The sequence below is a fragment of the Podarcis melisellensis genome (genome assembly GCF_964234715.1).
Source record: "Podarcis melisellensis genome assembly, chromosome: 15".
In the NCBI taxonomy this organism is placed as follows: Eukaryota; Metazoa; Chordata; class Lepidosauria; order Squamata; family Lacertidae; genus Podarcis; species Podarcis melisellensis.
The window spans coordinates 7,297,141-7,319,762 of record NC_138532.1 but is presented as its reverse complement, the minus strand read 5'-3'; the positions used below and the strand labels follow the sequence as shown (position 1 = coordinate 7,319,762).

General features: G+C 46.3%; 1 protein-coding gene across 1 annotated transcript in view; it reads right to left on the bottom strand.

The window, feature by feature from the left end:
- Window positions 1–18,899, bottom strand: part of LOC309357378 (uncharacterized protein) — a 46,677-nt gene extending 27,778 nt beyond the window's left edge. Inside the window, exons 1-13 of the mRNA XM_081889511.1 lie at window positions 18,859–18,899; window positions 16,791–16,876; window positions 15,978–16,132; window positions 14,045–14,175; window positions 13,740–13,864; window positions 12,585–12,755; window positions 11,766–11,873; window positions 10,677–10,823; window positions 9,219–9,629; window positions 7,001–7,238; window positions 3,365–3,582; window positions 2,258–2,446; window positions 542–726 (exon numbers count right to left, since the gene is read on the bottom strand). Coding sequence (XP_081745637.1) covers window positions 542–726; window positions 2,258–2,446; window positions 3,365–3,582; window positions 7,001–7,238; window positions 9,219–9,629; window positions 10,677–10,823; window positions 11,766–11,873; window positions 12,585–12,755; window positions 13,740–13,864; window positions 14,045–14,175; window positions 15,978–16,132; window positions 16,791–16,872 — 2,160 coding nt within the window. The 5' untranslated portion in view covers window positions 16,873–16,876; window positions 18,859–18,899. The remainder of the gene's footprint in view (window positions 1–541; window positions 727–2,257; window positions 2,447–3,364; window positions 3,583–7,000; window positions 7,239–9,218; window positions 9,630–10,676; window positions 10,824–11,765; window positions 11,874–12,584; window positions 12,756–13,739; window positions 13,865–14,044; window positions 14,176–15,977; window positions 16,133–16,790; window positions 16,877–18,858) is intronic.
- Window positions 18,900–22,622: the final 3,723 nt, after the last annotated feature.

Below are 22,622 nucleotides of genomic sequence, written 5' to 3'. Positions count from 1 at the left end.
AGCATTTGGGGTGTTGGTACCCCCTGCAAAGGACCCTGCCCCCTGCTTGTCTTCCTATTCATTTTTCTCAGGAGCGGAGGGGAAATAAATGTGTGTGTGTGCAAGAGAGAACCAATCAGCTCCTAAAAAGAAGCTTGTATAAATTTAAGCTGCTTTAAGGGGTGTGAATCAAAAGCAGTCTGGGTGACCCCTTATTGCCTACAACATATTGCTTTGTTGGAACGATTCAGTGATGTGAAAACAGAGACTCTTTGTGTGTTCTACTGTGACTTAAGAAAAATTTAGTAAGAACATAAATAAAAACTGGGAAAGGAGTTGCTGTGATCTAGCAACCACTTCAAATTAACCAATATCATAAAAAAAAGCTTTTACCCTGTAGATTTGAGAGACTGGAAAGAGATGACTGAGATTAAAAGCAGTCATAGAATGCAAACAAACAAACAAACAGGGTGGCTGATTCCTCCTGCACCCCTCACTCCACCACTATCAAAGAGTTTATCCCCTGACGTCATTCAGGAGAGGGAGTGCTAGTTCCATTTACCTGAAGGCAGGAAGAAGGGTCTGCGATGTTGCGGAGTCGACCATTTGGCTGCAGCGCCCAGAAAGCACATTTGAGGCGCTGGTCTAGCGCAAGCTCAGTATAGACCAGGGACTGCTCTGGATCGGTGCACAGGGCTGACTGTTTACCTCTGAGCCGAAGGAACCCAAACCACATGAAGGCGGTGCCTGTGGTGAATAACAGAATCACAGAATCATAGAGTTGGAAGACCGAGGGTCATTGAGCCCAACCCCCTGCAATGTAGGTATCTCAACTCAAGCATCCAACCTCTGCTTAAAAACATTCAAGAAAGTCTACCACCTTCAAATGAAGTCCATTCCACTGTTGAGCACCTCTTATGACAGAATGTTTAGTCGGAATCTCCTTTCTTGTAACTTGAAGCCATTGCTTTGAGCCCTACCCTCCGGAGTGGGGGGAAACAAAGCTTGCTCTACCTTCCATGTGACTGCCCTTGAGATATTTGAAGATAGCTTTCATATCTCCTCTCAGTCCAGAGCCCATGTCACACAGGAGCTAAAAGCTGCTTCCCACAACCCGAGATGAAGGTCACATGGTGACATCACACTGTCCCCTTAGTAGCCCAAGCTGCTGCCTGCCCTCACCCACCCTTTGTTCCTGGGCTTCATCCAGTGTTTTAAATTCGCCAGGCGCCAAGCACGTTTTGTGACTGGCAAAGGTCCAGTTGCGACCATGTGGCAATCTCTGGATGCCAGGTTGGCAACTACCTCTCCATCTGGCTGGCCCTTCTTTCTTAAGCAGGTAGGTAAAGGTAAAGATACCCTGACAGTTAGGTCCAGTCGTGGACGACTCTGGGGTTGTGCGCTCATCTCGCTCTATAGGCGAAGGGAGCTGGCGTTTGTCTGCAGACAGTTTTTCTGGGTCATGTGGCCAGCATGACTAAGCCACTTCTGGCAAAACCAGAGCAGCGCACAGAAACGCCATTTACCTTCCTGCTAGAGTGGTACCTATTTATCTACTTGAACTTTGATGTGCTTTCGAATTGCTAGGTGGGCAGAAGCTGGAACCGAACAACAGGAGCTCACCCTGTCGCAGGGTTTTGAACCGCCAACCTTCTGATCGGCAAGCCCTAGGCTCGGTGGTTTAGACCACAGCGCCACCCCCGTCCCAAGCAGGTAGGTAGAAGAGCTTATTTATTGCATTTATAGCCCACCTTTTCCTCCAAGGACTCCATGGTTCACTCCCTCCTCAGTCATTGCCTACAACAACCCTGTGAGGTAGGTTAAGAGGCTGCAACTGACTCCAAGGTTACTCAATGAGCTTCATGGCTGGCTGGCTGGGGATCTGAACCCTGTTCTCCCAAGGTCCTGTTTTGACACTCTAACCACTACAGCACACTGGCTTCCTAGATTTACTTCTGCTATGGAGCAGCTCTTTTAATTAAGTTGGTCGGCAAGTATGGGGAAAGCTAAATGTCACTGAAAGGTTCTGAAATATTTCCCTAGGTGCTTGAATTTGCTTTATTCTGAATTGTTTGATGGGATGTTTTAATGTGTTGTCAACCGCTTTGAGATTTTTCCTTTAAAATATAAAGCGGTATAGAAATGATAACAACGAAAACAATATTCATTGGGGGGGGGGGGAGTTGGTGCCTAGAGATTCCATTGCGGCGACTGTAACTTAGGTTTAAGGTGCCATTTGGCGATTAGCTTATATATCTGGCTGCACCAGCCCACTTACCTGGGTCTTGGCTTGCAGTGCTGATTTGCACAGAGGAAGGCTTCTTTGCTACCAGTGTGCTCCAGCTCACCACGTTCCCAGGGAACTTCCACCGAGTCCTTGAGGCTGCCAGCTGCTTTATGGAAACCTCGGGCAAGGCTCGGTCCCACAGGTTGACTTCACTCAGGTCACCCACAAAGAGGCTGGTCCCTACAATGCAGCCCCAACATGCAGGGATGTGGTAAAGGTAAAGGTAAAGGTACCCCTGCCCGTACGGGCCAGTCTTGCCAGACTCTGGGGTTGTGCGCCCATCTCACTCAAGAGGCCAGGGGCCAGCGCTGTCCGGAGACACTTCCGGGTCACGTGGCCAGCGTGACATCGCTGCTCTGGCGAGCCAGAGCTGCACACGGAAATGCCGTTTACCTTCCCGCTGGTAAGCGGTCCCTATTTATCTACTTGCACCCGGAGGTGCTTTCGAACTGCTAGGTTGGCAGGCGCTGGGACTGAGCAGCGGGAGCGCACCCCGCAGCAGGGATTCGAACCGTCGACCTTTCGATCAGCAAGTCCTAGGCGCTGAGGCTTTAACCCACAGCGCCACCTGCGTCCCAGGGATGTGGTAAGAGCCCCTTATTGCCCAGAGATGAGGACCAGTGATGTGGGGGCATGGAGGTGAGAGATGGAGGGGCTACGGCTTTCCCCCAAGTCTTTGTTATGGGCCCACCCGTTGAGGGGGGATCTTTTGATCTACACTTCCCCAGTGGTGGCAGCGGCCTGCAGTTGGAAGATGCCATTCACCACTACCTTAACAACTTCACCATCAGGCTGTGGGTTCAAGGTCAACCTGCTGCCGCTGCTGCCACCAGCTCCCGCAAGATGTGCCTGGTCAGCTATGCGCTGAAGTGGAGGCAGCCAGAGTTTGCCCTCTTCCTCCTCTCCCCCTCGGGGCTGGAGTTCCACATCAAGGGCTAAGCAGGAGGTCCCTCCACTTGCAATGATGGTTTTAAATGATGCTCACTTCCCAGATTTTGGTCCTGGATGTGGTTTTGAGGTTTTATGACATTTTATATGGGGTTTCTATACTACAGCCACAGGGCAAGCCTACAGCCTCTGAGCAAAGGAGGGACTTACCTCTCCTGCCCACTTCCAGCTGTCCAATTATCAGCTTCCCCCCAAGGGAGAGCCCCTTCCTCAGGAAGCTGCTACTCTCAGCGAAGTGGGGCTCCCAGAGAAATCCATCCACGAAGACCTTGAAGGACGGGTAGCCAGGAGCGCTGGAGACCGAGACGGCCACATGGTGCCAGGATCCATCCAGAAGGGAGCCCTGGGTGCCGCTGAACATCACCGACCTGCAAAGAGAAACCGGGAAGAAGTGATAGAACCACAGAAGTGGAATGGACAGCAAGGGTCAGCTAGACCAACCCTCTGCAGTGCAGGAATATTTTGCCCATTATGGGGCTCAAACCCACAACCCTAAGATTAAGAGTCTCATGCTCTAACAACTGAGCTATCTGGGTTCTCCTTTTAATAATAATAATAATGATAATAATGATAATAATGATAATAATAATGTTTGTTTTTTTATTTTCAATGCAGAATCATAACAAAAATTACAAACATTGAATCCAAAATAATACTATACAAACAAAAAACCCCAGAACATACAAAAAAAACCAGAAAAGAAAAGGGGGGGAAAACCAATGCAAACAAAACTAAACTAAACAAAAAGAAAAAGCACACATCTACAGAAAAAACCATATCATTACGTACATAAACACAAATTGACTTCCTTTCTTTGTTCTAAGACCTCAAAAAATTTACTCTTACTGTATTGTTGTGTCTAATTAGATTACTTCCACCTTTGTACTTTTTTTTTTACACCATTTTTCTTTTTCTTTAACCCTGTAAAGCATCATTCATTACATACCAATATACTTACTCCAGAGCAATGTTTTTTCATATACTCTTTAGCACAACCCCATTCTTTTAATAATTTCTGGTCCAATTGTCCCCTTATGTAAGCTGTGAGTCTTGCCAGATTTATGTATTCACAAAATGTAATTTGCCAATCTTTCACTGATGGAATTTTTCTGCCTTTCCAGTTTTTAGCTATAAGCATCCTGGCAGCTGTTGCTGCATAAAGGAATACTTTCCTTTGATTTTCGGGGATATCATTTGTAATTAAACCTAAAAGGAATGCCTCCGGTTTTTTACTGAAAGATATTTTAAACATCTTTTTGAGTTCTTCATAGATTTCATTCCAGAATTGTTTAATAGGTCGGCATTCCCACCACATGTGAAACATTGTTCCTATTTCTTTTTTACATCTCCAACAGGTATTCGATTTTAGTTTGTAAATTTTAGCCAATTTTACCGGAGTTAAGTACCATTGGTACACCATTTTCATAAAATTTTCTCTTATTGTATAACATGCCATGAATTTAATATCATATTTCCATAATTTCTCCCATAAATAAATTTCTCCCAGAAGTCCGTTCTTAAACCAAAGCATTCTTAAACCAAGGCATGCTTTCCCATAACAGCAGGGGACTCAATTTACAAATAATAATAATTTTTATTTATACCCCGCCCTCCCCAGCCAAGGCCGGGCTCAGAGCAGCTTACAAGCAATAATAAAAACAAGTTGAATGATTACAACTTAAAAACAAAATTAAAATACAGCATTAAAATACTGAAACATTAAAATATTAAAATGTAGCCTCATCGCAGGAGGAGAAGGAAGAGAAAAAAGAAAGAGAGGGAGGGAATCAAATTGGCTCCAAGCCAAAGGCCAGGCGGAACAACTCTGTCTTACAGGCCCTGCGGAAAGAAATCAGATTCTGCAGGGCTCTATCTCATGAGGAAGAGCGTTCCACCAGACCGGAGCCAGAATTGAAAAGGCCCTGGCTCTGGTTGAAGCCAATCTAACTTCCTTAGGGCCCGGGACCACTAGGGTGTTGCTATTTATGGACCTTGAGGCTCTCCGTGGGGCATACCGGGAGAGGCGGTCCCGTAGGTACGAGGGTCCTAGGCCGTGAAGGGCTTTAAAGGTCAAAAGCAGCACCTTAAATCTGACCCTGTACTCCACCGGGAACCAGTGCAGCTGGAAAAGCACTGGGTGAATATGCTCCCATGGCAGAGACCCCGTGAGGAGCCTCGCTGCAGCATTCTGTACCCGCTGGAGTTTCTGGGACAGCTTCAAGGGCAGCCCCGCATAGAGCGAATTACAGTAGTCAAGCCTGGAGATGACTGTCGCATGGATCACTGTGGATCACTTTTACCTTTCCATGCTCAGGCTGGGATGTGTGCAGATAAATCAACAAATGCATTTCAAAGAATACATTTCATGCCAGCTTCCTGGCTTGTTCAGATCACATCATTTATAGTCACAAGGTCAAAAATTATAATTTTGGAATTGCTGTAAATTGCTTGGTAGGTGGCTCATTGATGAAACTCTCCTTAACTGAGGCCACATCCACATCAAGCACATTTAAAGCACACGACTCCCTCCCACACCCAAAGAATACAGGGAAAATGTGTTCTCCTTCATGGAGAGCACGTGTTGCGGTGGGGGCCGCCAGGACACTCCAAAGTTGGGGGCGGGCTAACTGATCGTTGGCTACTGATGCGTTTGGGGCTTCCCTTGTTGTTGGGAAGAAGTTAATGTTGCCATTTATTGATTGACAGCCAGAAATACTAAAACTCCTTGCACGAGGCTAGGGCTTCCTCTTTTCGCCCGTGCATCGGATTGCCCGTCCCACCCTCCCTAGAATAGGGTTGTTCGCTTTGACCTTGCTATGCCTGTCATGGGGTCGTCTTCTTTGGAGCGGGGGCCTGGTAGGAATTTTGTCCATCTGGCTGATTGGCTGGGGCCGTTTGGTTTTTGCCTACTGTGTAGCAAATCGTCACAACTTCTAAGGTTGCGGTTAGGCATTGGTTTATGGTTTGGTTGGTTGAGGGGCATGGATTGGCTGTGCCTGCCCCTCTAATGCTGCTGCTGCAAGGGATTCCGTTAAAGGAATTGGGGGCTAACTATTGCTTGTCCACTCTGTCAAGGGGGCTCGGGCCATAGCAATGAGCTCCTGGTTGCATTTGGGGTGAGGGCAGGTTCCCTGCTCCGCGTAACCCCCAAGTGTATTCCCCCATTCTGACTTTTCGCATCGTGCGGAATGTCAGTCTGTCCCCCATGTGGGGGCAGATAGTCGCAACCAATGCCTAAGCAACCACTCACAAATTTGTATTTTAATAAAGTTGTGGCCAAAATTATAGCCAAAATTCTTAAACAAAAAATTCTGTGTGATGTGTGAGTTATTGGGGTGGACCTGGGGACCTCGACACGCAACTGGGATAATAGAATCATAGAGTTGGAAGGGACCATGAGGGTCCCTTGCAGTGCAGAAATCTTTTTCCCAATGTGGGGCTCAAACCTATGACCTTGAGATTAAGGGTCGCATGCTCTGCCAGCCGAGCTATCCCCCTCACATAATGGACATTTGGAGTACAAAGAAACTTAGTGGCTTCCTGGCAACTGGGATGGTGAGAGAGCTGCGCCACCAGCTTGAAACATTTTGGTGCCCAAGTTAGAGCGGCAGCAAAGGACATAGAATCATAGAATTGTGGAGATATGTAATATATAGCATTATACACACACAGTATAGAAACCCCATATAAAATGTCATAAAACCTCAAAACCACATCCAAGACCAAAATCTGGGAAGAGAGCATCATTTAAAACCATCATTGCCAGTGGAGGGAGTTCCTGCTTACCCCTTGATGTGGAACTCCAGCCCAGAGGGGGAGAGGAGGAAGAGGGCAAACTCTGGCTGCCTCCACTTTAGCGCATAGCTGACCAGGCACATGTTGTGGGAGCCAGCGGCAGCAGCAGCAGGTTGACTTCGAACCCACAGCCCGATGGTGAAGTTGTTGAGGTAGCGGCGTATGGCATCTTCCAGCTGCAGGCCTCTGCCACTGCTGTGGAAGTGCAGGTCAAAAGAAAGGCGATACTCTGGAAGGGAAGGCAAAGAGGTCAGCCTCTGAACTTACCCAACAATGTGAGCACCCTCCTTTGCACATTCTCTGAGAAAGCACAAAAAGCCTTTGTAGCCTTTTCCTGCCCTCCTTCAGAGATTCCTGGAAACAATCAGTGGTGGACTTGGAGGGAATTGAGAGGGTGGGCTGCAGGTCAGTCACACTTTGAGACTGGCACATGTCCAATTGCGACTGCGTCAAGATCTGCTCTGGTCAGACCTCACCTGGAGTACTGTGTCCAGTTCTGGGCACCACAGTTCAAGAAGGACACTGACAAACTGGAATGTGTCCAGAGGAGGGCAACCAAAATGGTCAAAGGCCTGGAAACGATGCCTTATGAGGAACGGCTAAGGGAGTTGGGCATGTTTAGCCTGGAGAAGAGAAGGTTAAGGGGTGATATGATAGCCATGTTCAAATATATAAAAGGATGTCACATAGAGGAGGGAGAAAGGTTGTTTTCTGCTGCTCCAGAGAAGCAGACACGGAGCAATGGATCCAAACTACAAGAAAGAAGATTCCACCTAAACATTAGGAAGAACTTCCTGACAGTAAGAGCTGTTCGACAGTGGAATTTGCTGCCAAGGAGTGTGGTGGAGTCTCCTTCTTTGGAGGTCTTTAAGCAGAGGCTTGACAACCATAGGTCAGGAGTGCTCTGGTGGTGTTTCCTGCTTGGCAGGGGGTTGGACTCGATGGCCCTTGTGGTCTCTTCCAACTCTATGATTCTATGATTCTATCTCTGGGCACCATGTTGGTGATCTCCACCTGACTCTCCAGCTTTCTTATGCAAGCAAGTTAGCAGAAAGGCTTATTTATTTCATTTATCTCCCACCTTTTTCTCCAAGGAGTCCATAGTTCACCCCCCCTTCCTCAGTCAATCCCTACAACGAGCCTGCAAGGTAGGCTAAGAGGCTGCAGCTGACTCCAAGGTCACCCAGTGAGCTTCATGACTGAGTGGGGAGTTGAACCCTGATCTCCCAGGTCCAAAACCTGACACTCTAACCACTACACCATGTTTGGTTGTACTGCCCCACCCCTTGTTGGAGGTGATGATGTCTGTGCATGGAAAATGGTTTCTGTGCATGCCAAAAAAAGAGAAAGAAAAAGCTGGCAGTCTTGCAACATGCAAGGGAAGCACCTGGAGATCTGCAGGCAGTGCAACCTTTCCAACTATCATGCTCAGCTAGCAGATAACTATCATGCTCAGCAGAGGTTATATTTTCTGAGAATCCTCCGGAAAAACAATCTCTCAAAGGACCTGTTGATGGCATTCTACCATTGCACTGTGGAGAGCGTACTAACTTATGGTCTGTGCGTGTGGTTTGGGAGCTGCACGGCCAGGGAAAAAACAATGCTATCCAGGGTTGTAAAGACTGCAGAGAGAATTATTGGGTGCACTCTTTCCACCTTAGATCAAATCTATGCTGCCAGGTGCCATAAGAAAGCGGCAGAGATAGCACATGATAGTACGCACCCCGGAAATGATCTCTTTCAGCTTCTGCCTTTGGAAGAAGGTAAAGGGTTATAAAGTCCAGGACTAGCTGCCTGAAAAACAGTTTCTACGCTAATGCAATTCTGGTTCTAAACGCAGCATAAGGGGTCTCTGTAGTATAGTGTATTTTAAAATGGGGTTTTAGAGTTTTTAGGGGGGTTTGAATGTTTTATGTAGTTTTATGTAGTTTTGTGGTAGTTTTATGTAGTTTTTATGTAGTTTTATGTAGTTTTTCAATTTCATTGTTCCGCAAGGGACAATGACAATAAAGATATCGTATATACTGTATACATCGTATATATGTCAAGGAGACGTATATCTCTGTTGACATTAATTCCAAGGAAACCAGGTAGAATGGGCTTGCTGCAGGGACCACCCGTCTCTTTACAGAAACATCAATGCTTGCCCACAAAAGCAAGGAGGACTCTTCTTTTGTTCCCCCCCCCAAAAAAATCCACCCCAACCTACCTAGAGACGCATTGGCCACAGTTGCTCCCATTATCCTCAAGGAGCCAAGGTTTGCAAAGGGAATGTCTTGGGCGCTGGAGAGACGGAAATGCTCCTGGTGGTCCAAGAAGCTTGCGAGGCCGTCAGGGTAAGTGAAGAGGCTCCATGTGCTGAACAGCCCAGGCGAAAAGGGCACCCCAGAAAAGTTCTTGGGCTCCAGGGAGCCACCGAGATCTGTGGTGACACTGCCACGCACGTGGGTGGCATTGGACTCCAGGCTTAGTCGGAAATGAGTGGCATCAGTGTGGAGGCCAGCCAAGGACAGGGTGCAGGAAGAATGACCAGGGAAAGAGAAGGTGACATCAGCTGTGGCATGCGGACCTATCCCTCCAGGGAGGGGAAAGTGCACAGGCTCTGGCGGACCACAAAAATCTGGCAACAGAGATGGGAGCAAATTAGGCCCAGGGAAGGGAAGGCAGAGGAGCCTGCTGTTATTGGTGGAGCTTGACTCAAGGACTCCCAACACTCATTTCATTCAGAGCCTGTGAGAGGAAACATCGGAGGACTCCATCCGAAAGAAGCCCACCTGCCTTTTGGATCAGCCCCCTAGCACTCAGCCACTGCCTCTCCCCCCACCCCCTGCCGAGGCAAAAGGGATTGGGAGGGGCAGTGACCTACAAAAATTCACATGTGGAATCTGAGGTTCCCAAACTTGTCCCCCAAATCTTGTTCTGAAATCTTTCAGAAGGATTTTATGCAGTTACGAAACAAAATGCCGATTCTGAAATCAAAATGAGCATGCCTTTTTTGAATTGCCTCTTGTAAACCACCCTGAGATCTTGATGAAGGGTGGCATATAATTTATATAAGGGTGGCATAATTTAAATAATTATAATTATAATTCAAGGGGATGAAAGCTATCCCCCTACATGAGGGCTTTCTTCCAAGATTTCCCATAAAAAAAGCCTTTGGAGAGGGATTTTGTCTCAAACTGTCAGCTCAGTCCTTCACAGGTTTGTTGCCAGCCCTTTGCATAGTCTGTTCCTCTAGTCTTTCTACCTAATTTATCAGGAATTTGCTAATTAGGGGTTTGCAATTCCTTGGATCTCAGAGTGGCTGGAGCAGAGTACAATTAATAACATTGTTACTGTTACCATTATTGTTACCGTTATGTTTATCGTTATCGTTAATCATACTGTTATGGTTATGGTTACAGTTCTGGTTACCGTTACCGATATCGTTATCGCTATCATTATTATCAGCTGCTTTCTTGTCTCCTTGAGATAATGTCCAGCATTTCAGATGAAAATCCACATTTTCACACCTGAGTGGTGCTTTTATACTGCAAATTGCTTTGTGATTTTAGCTCCCCTTTTCTCCACTCACGAGAAGAGAGGAGTTAAGAGGCAGCTCTCTCTCTCTGTCTGCTCCATCCTGTCTGCGGCCCCTCTGTTGCCCTTGAGCATCTATGGCACTCACCATATCTGTGCTGGCAGACAAATCCTGTTATTTCGGTCGTAGGACGCTCATTGCACGGTCTGGTCTGCCATGTCCCATGTTGGGCCATATTGGTGGGCTGCAGACTCAGCACCACACACTGGTCCTTCACCTGTTCGGGGGCTTTTCCTAGAGAATAGAGCAGCCAGGGGTGGTAAGAGCCCATATGAGCGGCTTCTGGCTACAGCCTCCTACCTTGTCTCCAGGAAGTCCCAACACTCTTCCTAATGCTACCTTCATTGTCACTTCCTGCACTTCTTTCCCACCCCAAGTGGGAAATGGGCAAGACCTTTAGGTCCATTCCACACCCTTCCCCCAGCCTCAACACCCCACCCCAGAGCCCATTTGTGTGGAGAAGGAACCCCAGCTGAGTCAATGTGGTATTGCAGACTAGGGCCTGGGAGAGACCAGGGTTCAAATCTTAATTTGGGCATTGTTGTTGTGGGGATTAAGGGGATTAAGGGTGGAGGGAAAGAGCTCCTTGTAGAAAAATGTGGGATATGAATGCAATAAATAAATAAATAAATAAATAAATAAATAAATAAATAGGGGCAATAAAATAATAAAGAGCCCCAGGTCTTATGGAGCAAGTCTTATGAGGAACAGTAGAGAGAGTTGGGTATGTTTAGCCTGAAAAAGAGGAAACTGATGGGACAGATGAGAGCCATCTTCAAATATCTTAAGGTCATCACATGGAAGATGGAACAAGCTTGCTTTCTCCTGCTCTGGAGCGTAAGACTTGAACCAATGGATTCAAGTTACAAGAAAGTGGATTCTGACTAAATGGTTAGGAACAGCTTTAGGGCAGTACGAGCTGTTCAGCTGAGGATTGGACCCCCTCAGAAGGTGGTGGCCTCTCCTTCCTTGGAGGTTTTTAAGCAGAGGTTGGATGGCCATCTGTCATCATGCTTGAGTTGAGATTCCTGCATTACAGGGGGTTGAGTTGGGGTCCCTTCCAACCCTACAAATCTATGATTCTAGTTTTTATGCAGTTCTGGATGGCAACACAGAGAAGCAGCTGTGATTCAGGACCCTTCTGTTCAGGAGCGATCATGCTTGGACTCAACATACCCAGATGCCACCGGAAATAGGCTGGGGGGGCTGACGAGTCGCTCCACCTCCATGAGGTGCCAAAGCGCAGCCCGATCCACATCTGCCAGCCGTCCTCAGGAAAGGCATCTGGGGAGGAAAAGGAGAAACCGTCACAGATGTTTCTTGGTAAGGATTAGATGGCCAGCTCCCCGCACCCTTTTCCAGTGCAAAACCATCACTACTACCTCCCAGTTTGAATGGGGACAATAAATGCCACCATCTCATAGAATTGTAGGTCTGGAAGGGACCCGAGGGTCATCTATTCTGACCCCCTGCATTGCAGGCATACACAGTTGTCCCATACAGGGATCAAACCTGCAACCTTGGCATTATCAGCACCACACTGTACCAACTGAAGAGGAGGCGGAAGAGAGTTATTCTGAGGGCGGCATTTGGGTACAGGTGCTCTTTTAAGTTTTGAAAATCTCCACTTTTAGTTTCATTTTTTGCTGCTTTTGACTGTAAGCATCTTTAAAGGGGCATTTGCCCAGAAAAGCAGCCCCCAAAATATTTAAAATATAAAGAGATAAATGGCAACAGCCATCCCCCGAGGGCACTTAAAAAACTAATAAGAAGCACATATCTCAATTGGTAGAGCATGAGTTTCTTTATCTCTGGTTCGTGGGTTCATGCCCCGTGTTGGGCAAAGAGGATTCCTGCATTAGGGGGGTTGGACTACTAGACAGATGGTCCCTGTGGTCCCTTCCAACTATGAGTCTATTATTCTAAGAGGAGCCCAGCTAGATCAGCCCAAAATGCTACTGTCTTGGCTACTGGTTTGCTGCTTCCATCCCTCACCTGACAGGAAGCTGTTCTGCTCCTCATCTCCAACAATTGCAAGGCCCTCCCCAGATTCCTGGCAAAAAGACTGGGCCTCTCTCCATGACCTCAGTTCCCGGAAGGATGGGAAATGGAAGGCGTAGCAGTGGGAGCGGAAAGGCACTTTCCTCACAGAGCCAGGGAGGGCATCTAAACAGGAAAGGCACAAGGGGGGAGAGAGAGGTAGAAGAAGGTGCAGCTATGAAGTTGGTGGGCAGGTCCACATTTTAGATTAATGTAAATGGTGAACTCCTCACACTGCCTTTATTTCCCCTTCACCCACCCAGCGTTCTCCTCCACACTTTCTCCTCCTGAAATCCAGAGATCCCCTTTGTACTTCCCCCAGCAGGGCTTTCGACAAAATCCCCCATGATATTATTGTGAAGAAGCTGGTAAAATGTGAGCTGGACGAGGAAACTGTTAGATGGGTTTGTAGCTGGTTGCCTGGCTGAACCCAAAGTGTGCTCATTAATGGTTCCTCGTCATCCTGGAGGGAAAGGGGGGCTGCCACAGGGCTATGTCCTGGGTCCGCTGTAGTTTAACATCTTGGATGAAGGAATTGAGGGGATGCTCATCAAATTTGCAGATGACCCCAAAATGAAAGGGGAAGCTAATGCCACAGAAGACAGAATCGGGTTTCAAGATGACCTTAACGGATTGGAGAACTGAGCCCAAACTAGCAAAATTTCAACAGGGACAAATGTAAGGTTCTGCACCTTGGTAGGAAAAACCATCTGCACAAATATAAGATGGGGGACACCTGGCTTACTAGTAGTACATGTGAAAAGGGTCTAGGGGTCTTAGTGGACAACAAGCATAACATGAGTCAACAGTGTGATGCACAGAGGAGAGGCCTGTCAGTGGCTACTAAGTCTTAAAGCGTCAAGGGACCCCTTCCATGCCGACCCTGGGTGCTGGGGAGGTAAAACCCAGCCAGATGGGCAGGATATAAATACTACTACAACAACAACAACAATTACTACTACTACTACTCCTCTTAAAATTAGTGAGGGCTGCTGGGATTGGCTCTCTCCATTCATCAAAAAATGCAGTATTTCTATAGCCTCCCTCATTACGCCTCCTGCTGGCTGCTGAATGTCGAGGCTGGGAAGGAGACACCCCCTTTGCTCTTACCTGTCATGGGCATCTCACAGATGAAGGACACGTTGGCACCGCAATCCCAGTCCCTCCACTGGCCAGCGTAGATGCCCACAAGCTGCGTGCAACGCTCCTTCTTGGGGTGGCCTTGGAGCCAGTTTCTGATAAAGCAGAAAGAGTTCAAGATCCAAAAGCAAAGAACTTGCTTCTGGTCTCTTAGCAAACCACTTTGATAGCTCCGTCGGCAGAGCAGGAGACTTGATCTTGGGGTCGGGGGTTGAAGCCCCACACTGGAGCCCTCACACTGGAGCCATCAGAGCCACGCATCAAGGTTCTCTTACCTGTACCAGCTCTGCGATAATGGGGTGCCATCCACCCAGGCGAGCTGACTGCTTGCCTCTCGCCATGCCAACCCGATCCAGTAGTGCAAGGCGTTTTCCCGGGTGCTGTCTGAGAGTTCCGTCAGGAACATCTGTGCAAAGGCAGCATAATAAAATCACAGAATCATAGCATTGTCGAGTTGGAGGGAACCCCAAGGGTCATCTAATCTAAACCCCTGCAATGCAGGAATCTTTTTGCCCAATGTGGGGCTTGAACCCACAGCCCTGAGATTAAGAGTTTCATGCTCTCAGATTGTTCTTTGCTGAAAGAAAATTATATGAAGATGATGTATAGATGGTATAGAACTCCAGTGCAGTTAGGTAAAATGTATAAAACCAGTTCAAATGTGTGTTGGAAGTGTAAGGAAGAGGAGGGGACATTTTATCATATGTGGCAGGATTGTAATGAAATTAAAAAGTTTTGGGAAATGATATACAATGAACTGAAGAAAATGTTCCATCTAACATTTGTTAAGAAACCTGAAGCATTTCTGTTAGGGATTGTAGGAAAAGACCTGCCAAGGAAGCTGAAAAATATCTTCATGTTTGCAACAACGGCGGCGAGAGTCTTATTAGCACAAGGATGGAAGAATGAGGAAACCCTGACTAAAGAACTGTGGCAAGAGAAGCTGATGGACTATGCAGAATTGGCAAAATTGACACATAAACTATGGGACAAGGATAACTGTGACTTTAATGACAAAGTACTTAAAGAAACAACAAAGTGAACTGGACACCTTGGCAGGTTTTGAATAACCACTCACAAACTTTTTATGGACAATAACCAGCCAGATAAATTAAGGATTTATACAGTTTTGTAATATGCAGAGAATAGTATTTGTAGAGAAACCAGAGACTGGACCTGAGGGAAATCAGGGGGAGGGGAGGGCGGGTTATTTTATGGGGGGAGGGGGGAATGGGGGGAATTAAGGATGATATGTATTATGTTTTGTTTAAATTTGTAATAAAAAATATTTTTTAAAAAAAGAGTTTCATGCTCTACCGACTGAGCTGTCCTGCAGTGGGAGCAAAGGCAGGCAGCATAACTTTTGCCACTTTCCCAACAGTTTCTGCCAGGGACTTCTACAGGAAAGGGGCTATGGCTTGGTGTTAGGGCAATTGCTTTGCATGCAGAAGGCAGCATCTCTGGGTAGCGCTGGGGCAGCGTCCTTGCATGAAATCTTGGAGAGCTGCTGCCAGTCAGTGCAGACAATGCTCAGCTAGTTGCACTAGCTGTTTATGTTCCTGGGCTCAGGAAATGACCTAGCCAACCTGGGACTCAAGAGCCCTCATTGGGTGCAGAATAGGAAAGGGTTCTGAACAGTGTTAGAAATTCGCCAGGTGCCGGGTGCATATTGCAGAGATCTCTTGGTTCGCCTCCTCCTCAGTTAATCCCTACAAAACGACCCTGCGAAGTAGGTTAAGAGTCTGTGATTGACTCCAAGGTCACGCATTGAGCTTCATGACTGCCTGAGTGGGGAGTTGAACCCTGATCTCCCAGGTCCTGGTTCAACTCTTCAACCACTACAGCACACTGGCTTCCTCGAGAAATTCTGCTATGGGACCACTCTATCAATTAAGTTGGTCAATAAATACGGGGAAAGCAAATTGTCACTTTGAGAAGGATCTGCAATATTTTCCTTGAAGCTTGAATTTTTTCACCCTTCTGTATTGTTTGATTGGATGTTTTAGTGGGTTGTCAACCACTTTGAGATTTTTCCTTTAAAAGATAAAGCAGAAATGAAACACGGCACCTAGAGCAACTGGCCATTGCCATACCTGGGTCAGATCTGGATTCTATGCCAGGCAGTCATCCTCAAGTGAGGTTTCCCTCGCTTCCTCCCTCCCAAACTAAAGCATTCCCAGCCTGCAGCTTGCAAAATCCACCTCTTACCTGCTTGTGGTAATCCTTGATGACAACCAGGTCTGCCTTTTGGTCCCTGCAGAAGACTCTGGCTTCACTCCAGGACAGAACAAGAGAGCCAGCTGGGATGTAAAGGCAAAGTTCATCCCTGTACAGGATCCACCTTGGGGGGCACAACCCCAGCACTGTGTGGAAAGGAAAGGTGGCATTTTCCCAATCAGTAAAATGTTAGCTTCTTGTTGCTAACTTTCAAAACAGTAGCTTCTTGTTCCCACCTCTCAAAGCTGGGGATTTGGACAAAGGAGGGAAGGGGCATGTCAGATGGTGTTCCTGGGCACTAGAAATGCTTTTGGGTTGGGCCTGCTTGCTGGTCTGGGAACCACAGAATCATAGAATAAGAAGGGACCCTGAGGGTCATCTAGCCCAACCCCCTGCATGACAGATGGCCATCCAATCTCTGCTTTAAAACCTCAGTTGAGCAAAAAAGAACAATAACTCCAACTTCCTGCATTGCAGAGGGTTGGACGAGATGACCTGTGTGGTCCCTTCCAAATATATGATTCTATTATTCTAAGGAGAACTGCTCTTGCTGGTTACAGACAGCCTTTATCTCCTTTGCCTTGCCAGCCTAACAGTTTTGGAAGGGTTGACTCTGACACCTAGGACTTTTGCTTGCACACACACACACACACACACACCCCTCATAATTTTATCCACAGATAAAATGACTCAGAATTTGCTCAGTTTCGTCCATAAGAAGAAGAAAGAAAAGCCAGGGCACTTGAAATAAATATTGTGATCTTCCCACTTTTTATCTCTTGTCTTCCTCCAGGAACTTCCTACCAGAACTGGCGAAGAGCAACCCCAACACGACTTGGACCATCTTCTGATGCATCTCCGATCTCCTCAGAGCTGCTGAGCCCATCACCCTAAAATCGAAATTACATCACAGTTAGTCTTTCTCTGGCATAGGAGATCTCCATCCCCTGCCAGGACATGTTCCCAACCTTGTCAAGGAACAGACTGCATACTGGTCTTCCTCATGCCTTCAATTCAATGCTACCAATTCATGTGGTAATGTAGCAACTTTTCTGGTATCTGTACCCAGCAGTGTTCAAAATTCCCCAGGTGAGTTTTGCAATGGGCAGAGGTCCAATTGTGACCACGTGGAGATCTCTGGGCACCAGGCTGGCAACTGACATCTCCATCTCGCTGGCCCCTCCAGCTTTCTTAAGGATGTAAGCAGAAGAGCTTATTTATTGCATTTTTATCCTACTTTCCCCTCCAAGGAGTACATGGTTCACCCCCCCCCACCATAAAAAATCAAACAATCCAGAATAAAACAAATTCAAGCTTCAAAGGAAGTATTTCAGATCCTTCTCAAAGTTACACTTGGCTTTCCCTATATATAGTGACTGACTTAATTTATAGAGCTGCCCTGTAGCAGAAAGACTCTAGGAGTGTTAAAGCACCCAATATGGCAACCTTACAAAATGGCCTCTGTGCTCTCACAAAAAACAAAAACCACATCACGCACACACCCAAAAATCCTGCTTGCTTTGGGGCGCCGCCTAGCAACCAATAACTCTAGGCAGGCTTGGTTTAAAGGTTCCAGCCACTAGGCCGAAACACAGCCTGCCTTTTGTTACCAGTTGTTGTTGCTGGTCATAGATCATAGAATGGTCTAGTTCTAATATGGGGCTTGAACCCACAACTCCGGGATTAAGAGTTTCATGCTCTTACCAACTGAGCTTTCCTATTGTCCTACCTGGGAATGCAGGAATTTTTTGCCCAACGTGGGTTTGAACCCACAACCCTGAGATGAAGCACCTCATGCTTTACTGACAGAGCTATCACACCTATTTAGCTCTCTGAAGCAGTATGATTCTGATGCTGAAAATCTTTCCAGTTGCTTTTGCTTCAGGAAAGCTCAGTCAGTAGAACATAAGACTATTAATCTCAGGGTGGTGGGACTAGAAGACTATTAATCTCATGGCTGGACTAGATGACACTTGCGGTCCCTTCCAGCCGTACAATTCTATGATTCTAACGCTGCAATCCTAAGGCTCATATAAGACATGAGCACCTCACCTAACTGACCCACACAATATTTGGGGGCATTACCATGAATGAATGGTTCTTTTATGTGCTGATAGTGAGATGTCTGAAGAAGGGGAAATGTACCAGGCCAAAAAATCAGTGAACAATGCCTGCATTGACTCGACTGGATGTGTTGAAATCCTGCTTGCGTCAAGAGGAGCAGAAACAACGGAATCTGCTTTAAGTGACCCTGGAGCAGCAGGCTTTGATGTGTTGACTTTATATCAAAAGATTTATATCGAAAGATGGCCCCTTTCCAAGACTAGCCTGAAAAGTGAGAACAATTTGTCATTTCTCAACCTGGGATAGCTCAGCTGGTAGAGCATGAACTCTTCTTCTCTGGGTCATGGGTTCGAGCCCCGCATTAGGGGAAAGATTCATGACTTGTGGGGGAGTTGGATTAGATAAACCTTGGGCTCTACAGTTCCATGATTCTAACCTTAACGCTGAAACAGGCTCATAATCCAGTGCTATTCCATGGACTAGGTAGACCACTGTTTCAGCTCCGTTGGTTAGAGCGAGGAGCTGGTAATGCCAAGGTTGTGAGTTTGATCCCCGTATGGACAACTTGCATATTCTGCATTGCAGGGAGTTGAGCTAGATGACCCTTGGGGGGAGAGAGGGCCAGGAGACAGACATGCGCTCCCCACCCCCAGTCTTCCAGAAAACACAGAGAAATGAAAAGATCAGTGGAGAGATTGGTTGCGTACAGACACAGTCTCCAATAGCTTGGGAAAAAAACCAGAGAGGAAGGGAAGACAGGGACCTTCAGTCCTCACAAGTGGCTCATTGGGGCAAGACTTACCGGTACTGAGAAGAGTTACTGGCATCACTAGGACTGTGTAGTTTTAGTTTTTTTTGAATGAAGAGTTAACTTCACTGAGACTCGTGTTTTTTATTACAGACTCAGGCTCCTGACATGCAAACAGGACAGCAGCAAGGCCTGTAATGTCCTAGAGACTATGATACCCATCTCTACACGTAGTCATGAAATGACTCAACAAGTCATACACTTGACCTCCCTGGTATCGCTATGGTAACCCAGTGACATATGGCACCCTTATCTCAGAACAACCGGACATGAGGGATTGGTCTCAAGACATGAGACCATTTAATTTTAACCCATAGTTCACACTGTCCATCAGCTCAAACCCACCTCTGACAGAGAACCCCATATCCAGGAAGATGACAACATCCAAGCAACAATGTGGCCCAGGAGAATGACCTTTAGAGCCAAAAAGGAGAGTCCTAAAGACTATAGGTCTGGCACAACAGCACACCCCACTCTAAGGATGGGTGAATCCCTAGATGTCACCCTCCGAACCTCTCAGGGAGGTGGGACATAGAGAAGGGCCTCAGATGACAAGCACAGGGTCTGGGATGGTTTGTATGGAGAGAGCTGGTTCTTTAAGGCACTGGGGTCCTGAGCTGTGTAAGACTTTATAGGTCAACACCAGTAAGTGACACCTGTCAGTCCAGTCAGCTTCTGTGTACATAAAACAGGCAGGAGGTGCCATCCTGTCCATTGCTACAGGTGGCAAATTGTCTTGGGCCAGCCATGCATGTACTCATCCACCAGAAAGGACCCACACAGAAACGCCACCTCTCACATCCCTGGACGTAGGGGGTAGTATTCAGCTATGTTTCACTTGGAGTAGACCCACTGAAATTAATGGACCTACAGTAACAGTCATTTTCATTTATTTCAATGACAATACTCAGAGTAAAACGTAGTTGGAAACCACCTAGGGTGCTGCTCATTACTAGCTAAGTCACACATAAAAAAACACTCAAAGGTACAGTGTTTTTAAAATCTGCTCCAATTTTGGTAGGTTGGTTGTTTTTTCCCCAGAGGCTTATCATCCAGTTGTGATTGGTATCTAATCCAATATTTGAGTAATAAAGGCTGCAGTGGCAGATAACTGTTACAGGTTACGGCCCTTGTTATGGTTCATGCAGACAATTCTTCCAGACCAGGATAAATGTTGCTATTTGTTTATTCCTTCAGAAGAGTAGAGACTTGGGTCTTTTTGCCACAATCAATTTATTATGCAATACATATTTGTTTATCATCTGTTACACTGTGGGCACATCTCTTTCTCCACCGCACTGCAGGATATTGCATTTTCACTGTGGCAATATTGTATTTTCAAAACTCTCAGAAAGTAGTATTTCTATCTGCCATTGTGAAGGGCTGGGGTGGGGGGTTAAGGAAAAGCAGGCACTCACTTGCAAAATAAGGGTGTACAAAAAGTATTGTATTGTTTGGTAGGGTATAGAAGCTGGATTTCTCTCCTTGAGACAGGTTTGCACAACATTGGGGGGGGGGAGAGAGAGAACCAAATCACTGTTAGCATCATTAAGGGTTTTTTCTGTTTTTTCAATGTTTAATGCTGCATTGTGTTTTTAATATTCAGTTGGGAGCCATCCAGAGTGGCTGGGGAAACCCAGCCAGATGGGTGGGGTATAAATATTATTATTATTATTATTATTATTATTATTATTATTATTTGGTGGATATGGTTACATCAATATTATGAGCCAATATTAATGTTGCCATATCTATGACTACAAAGTTATACTGTGTGTTTTGTTCTTATGCTGAGGTTTTTTACATTGCTGCTAAAAATGGTAATAAATAAAGTGTGGGACTTCCTGGCACACATGCCCTTTGACTTGGAAGCTCTTCTAATAAATCTATGCCGCCTTAATAACATTCACATACAGAACATGTAGCTCAAGCTAGAATTGGGTGTGCCCTTTAGTGTTATGTGTCAAAGCACTTGCCAAAGGAGTCAGAAACTGTATTGGGGTCAATAGCACATATCACAAAAACTGTTTCTTCAGATTCTTCACCCTGTTCCCAAGCAGTGAGGGAATTTCACTCAATATTCTCCAGGGAGTATCGCATGTGAAGGGCATATCTTTAGCAAACAATATTGGGGTCAATAGCACACATTCCTACTCTCTGCTGCATGGATGGGGTATCTGTGTTGCCAGGGTCCAGAACGACGGGGGTTGTAGTTCAACAACATCAGATGAGTCACATGTTCCCCATCCCTTTTCTACTAGATAGATTCAGAACCTTGCAATGGTTGCAGTTGAAACTGGAGGAGAACAAAAAAATTAATTATTATTATTATTATTATTATTATTATTATTAGGAATTGCACTCAATATTCTTCAGAGGAGACAAAGATTCTTGCATGGGAAGGGCTCCTCTTTAGCAAATGTAGTACACAGCAGAGTGGAATTCACTCTGGTCAGTTTGATGGAGTCATTGATTGATTCAGCAGAGTGGAGCTAGCACACTGCACATGCTCAGGAGCACTGCCAAGCTCTATGATAATATATGATCTGTATATATATTCAGGTCCAGGGTTTAGCTCCCAGGCGCTCCCCGTGGAGCTCTGGCTGGAAACAGATGCCCCTTCTCCCCTCCCCTCCCGCCTCCGCTCAGCACCCTGGCCAGCTCCTTCTCCCTCCCGCTACTTCCGGGTCCTCCCCGCCGGCTCGCGGGAGGGGCGGGGCCGGAGAAGGAGGGAGGGAGGGAGGGCAGAGCCCGGCGAGGAGCGCCTAGATGAGCGCCTGCGCAGTAGCCATTCGAGGGATGGTGAGCGGAGTCGTGTCCGAGCTCAGTGAGTAGCGGCGCCGGGACTCGGCAGGTGGGGAGGGGAGAAGGGAGGGGGAACCGGTGCCTTCCGGGGATGATCTCGTAAATAGACGTGTGCATTTATGGAATTTTTAACTGGACATTAGTATCCAATTATTATGAGTAATAAGCTAAAGGTGAAGGAGCCCTGGACGGATTAAGTCCAGTTAAAGGCGAGCAGGGGGTGCGGCGCTCATGTCTCTTCAGGCGATTCCGTTTTTTTATAAAAAGAAGTTGCATTGATTTCAAGAAGGAAGGAAGGAAGGGGCTGTTGCAGAAAACTCGGCTTTCCACCCCCGCCCCCTTAAAATAAAACTTTTTTTTTAAAAAAAATAGTATTTATTCAAATTTTAAAGATTACAAAGATAAAGAATAAAAGGACAAAAAAAAGACAGAAAAAATACAATTGACACAAAAAAACCCAGATCAAACCTTTACATAACTTTTTTCCTTTGCTTATTTCCTTGACCTCCTCACACCTCCCTTTTTTGTATTCTAGTTCAATTAGATGTTTCAGCAAATCCTTTCCAACTTTGTTTTTATCCTAATAATTTATCTTAATATACTGTAATTCTCGTCTTCCACCAATTAAAAAATCAATTTTAACCTAATCCTTTATATCATTTCTGCTAAAAACACACTACTTCATTCCAACAACCTTCTAACATTCCAAAATAAAACTTTCCCATTGTGGGTTGGGGGGTGGTAAGGCGCTTGAACTGCTTCCGTGTCCCTTCCCACGATTAGCAGAATAGCCGATGCAAAACAAGGGGAAGTCATAAGCATTTTCTTAATTTACAGACGGGGTACAGGTTGCAGAATTTTAGTTACCATACACAGATTTTATTTTTTTTCAAGTGGGACAGTAAGAACCCAACCTTGACTCTTGAAGGGCAGACTAGTCAAGAAAGGCTGCCCACAAA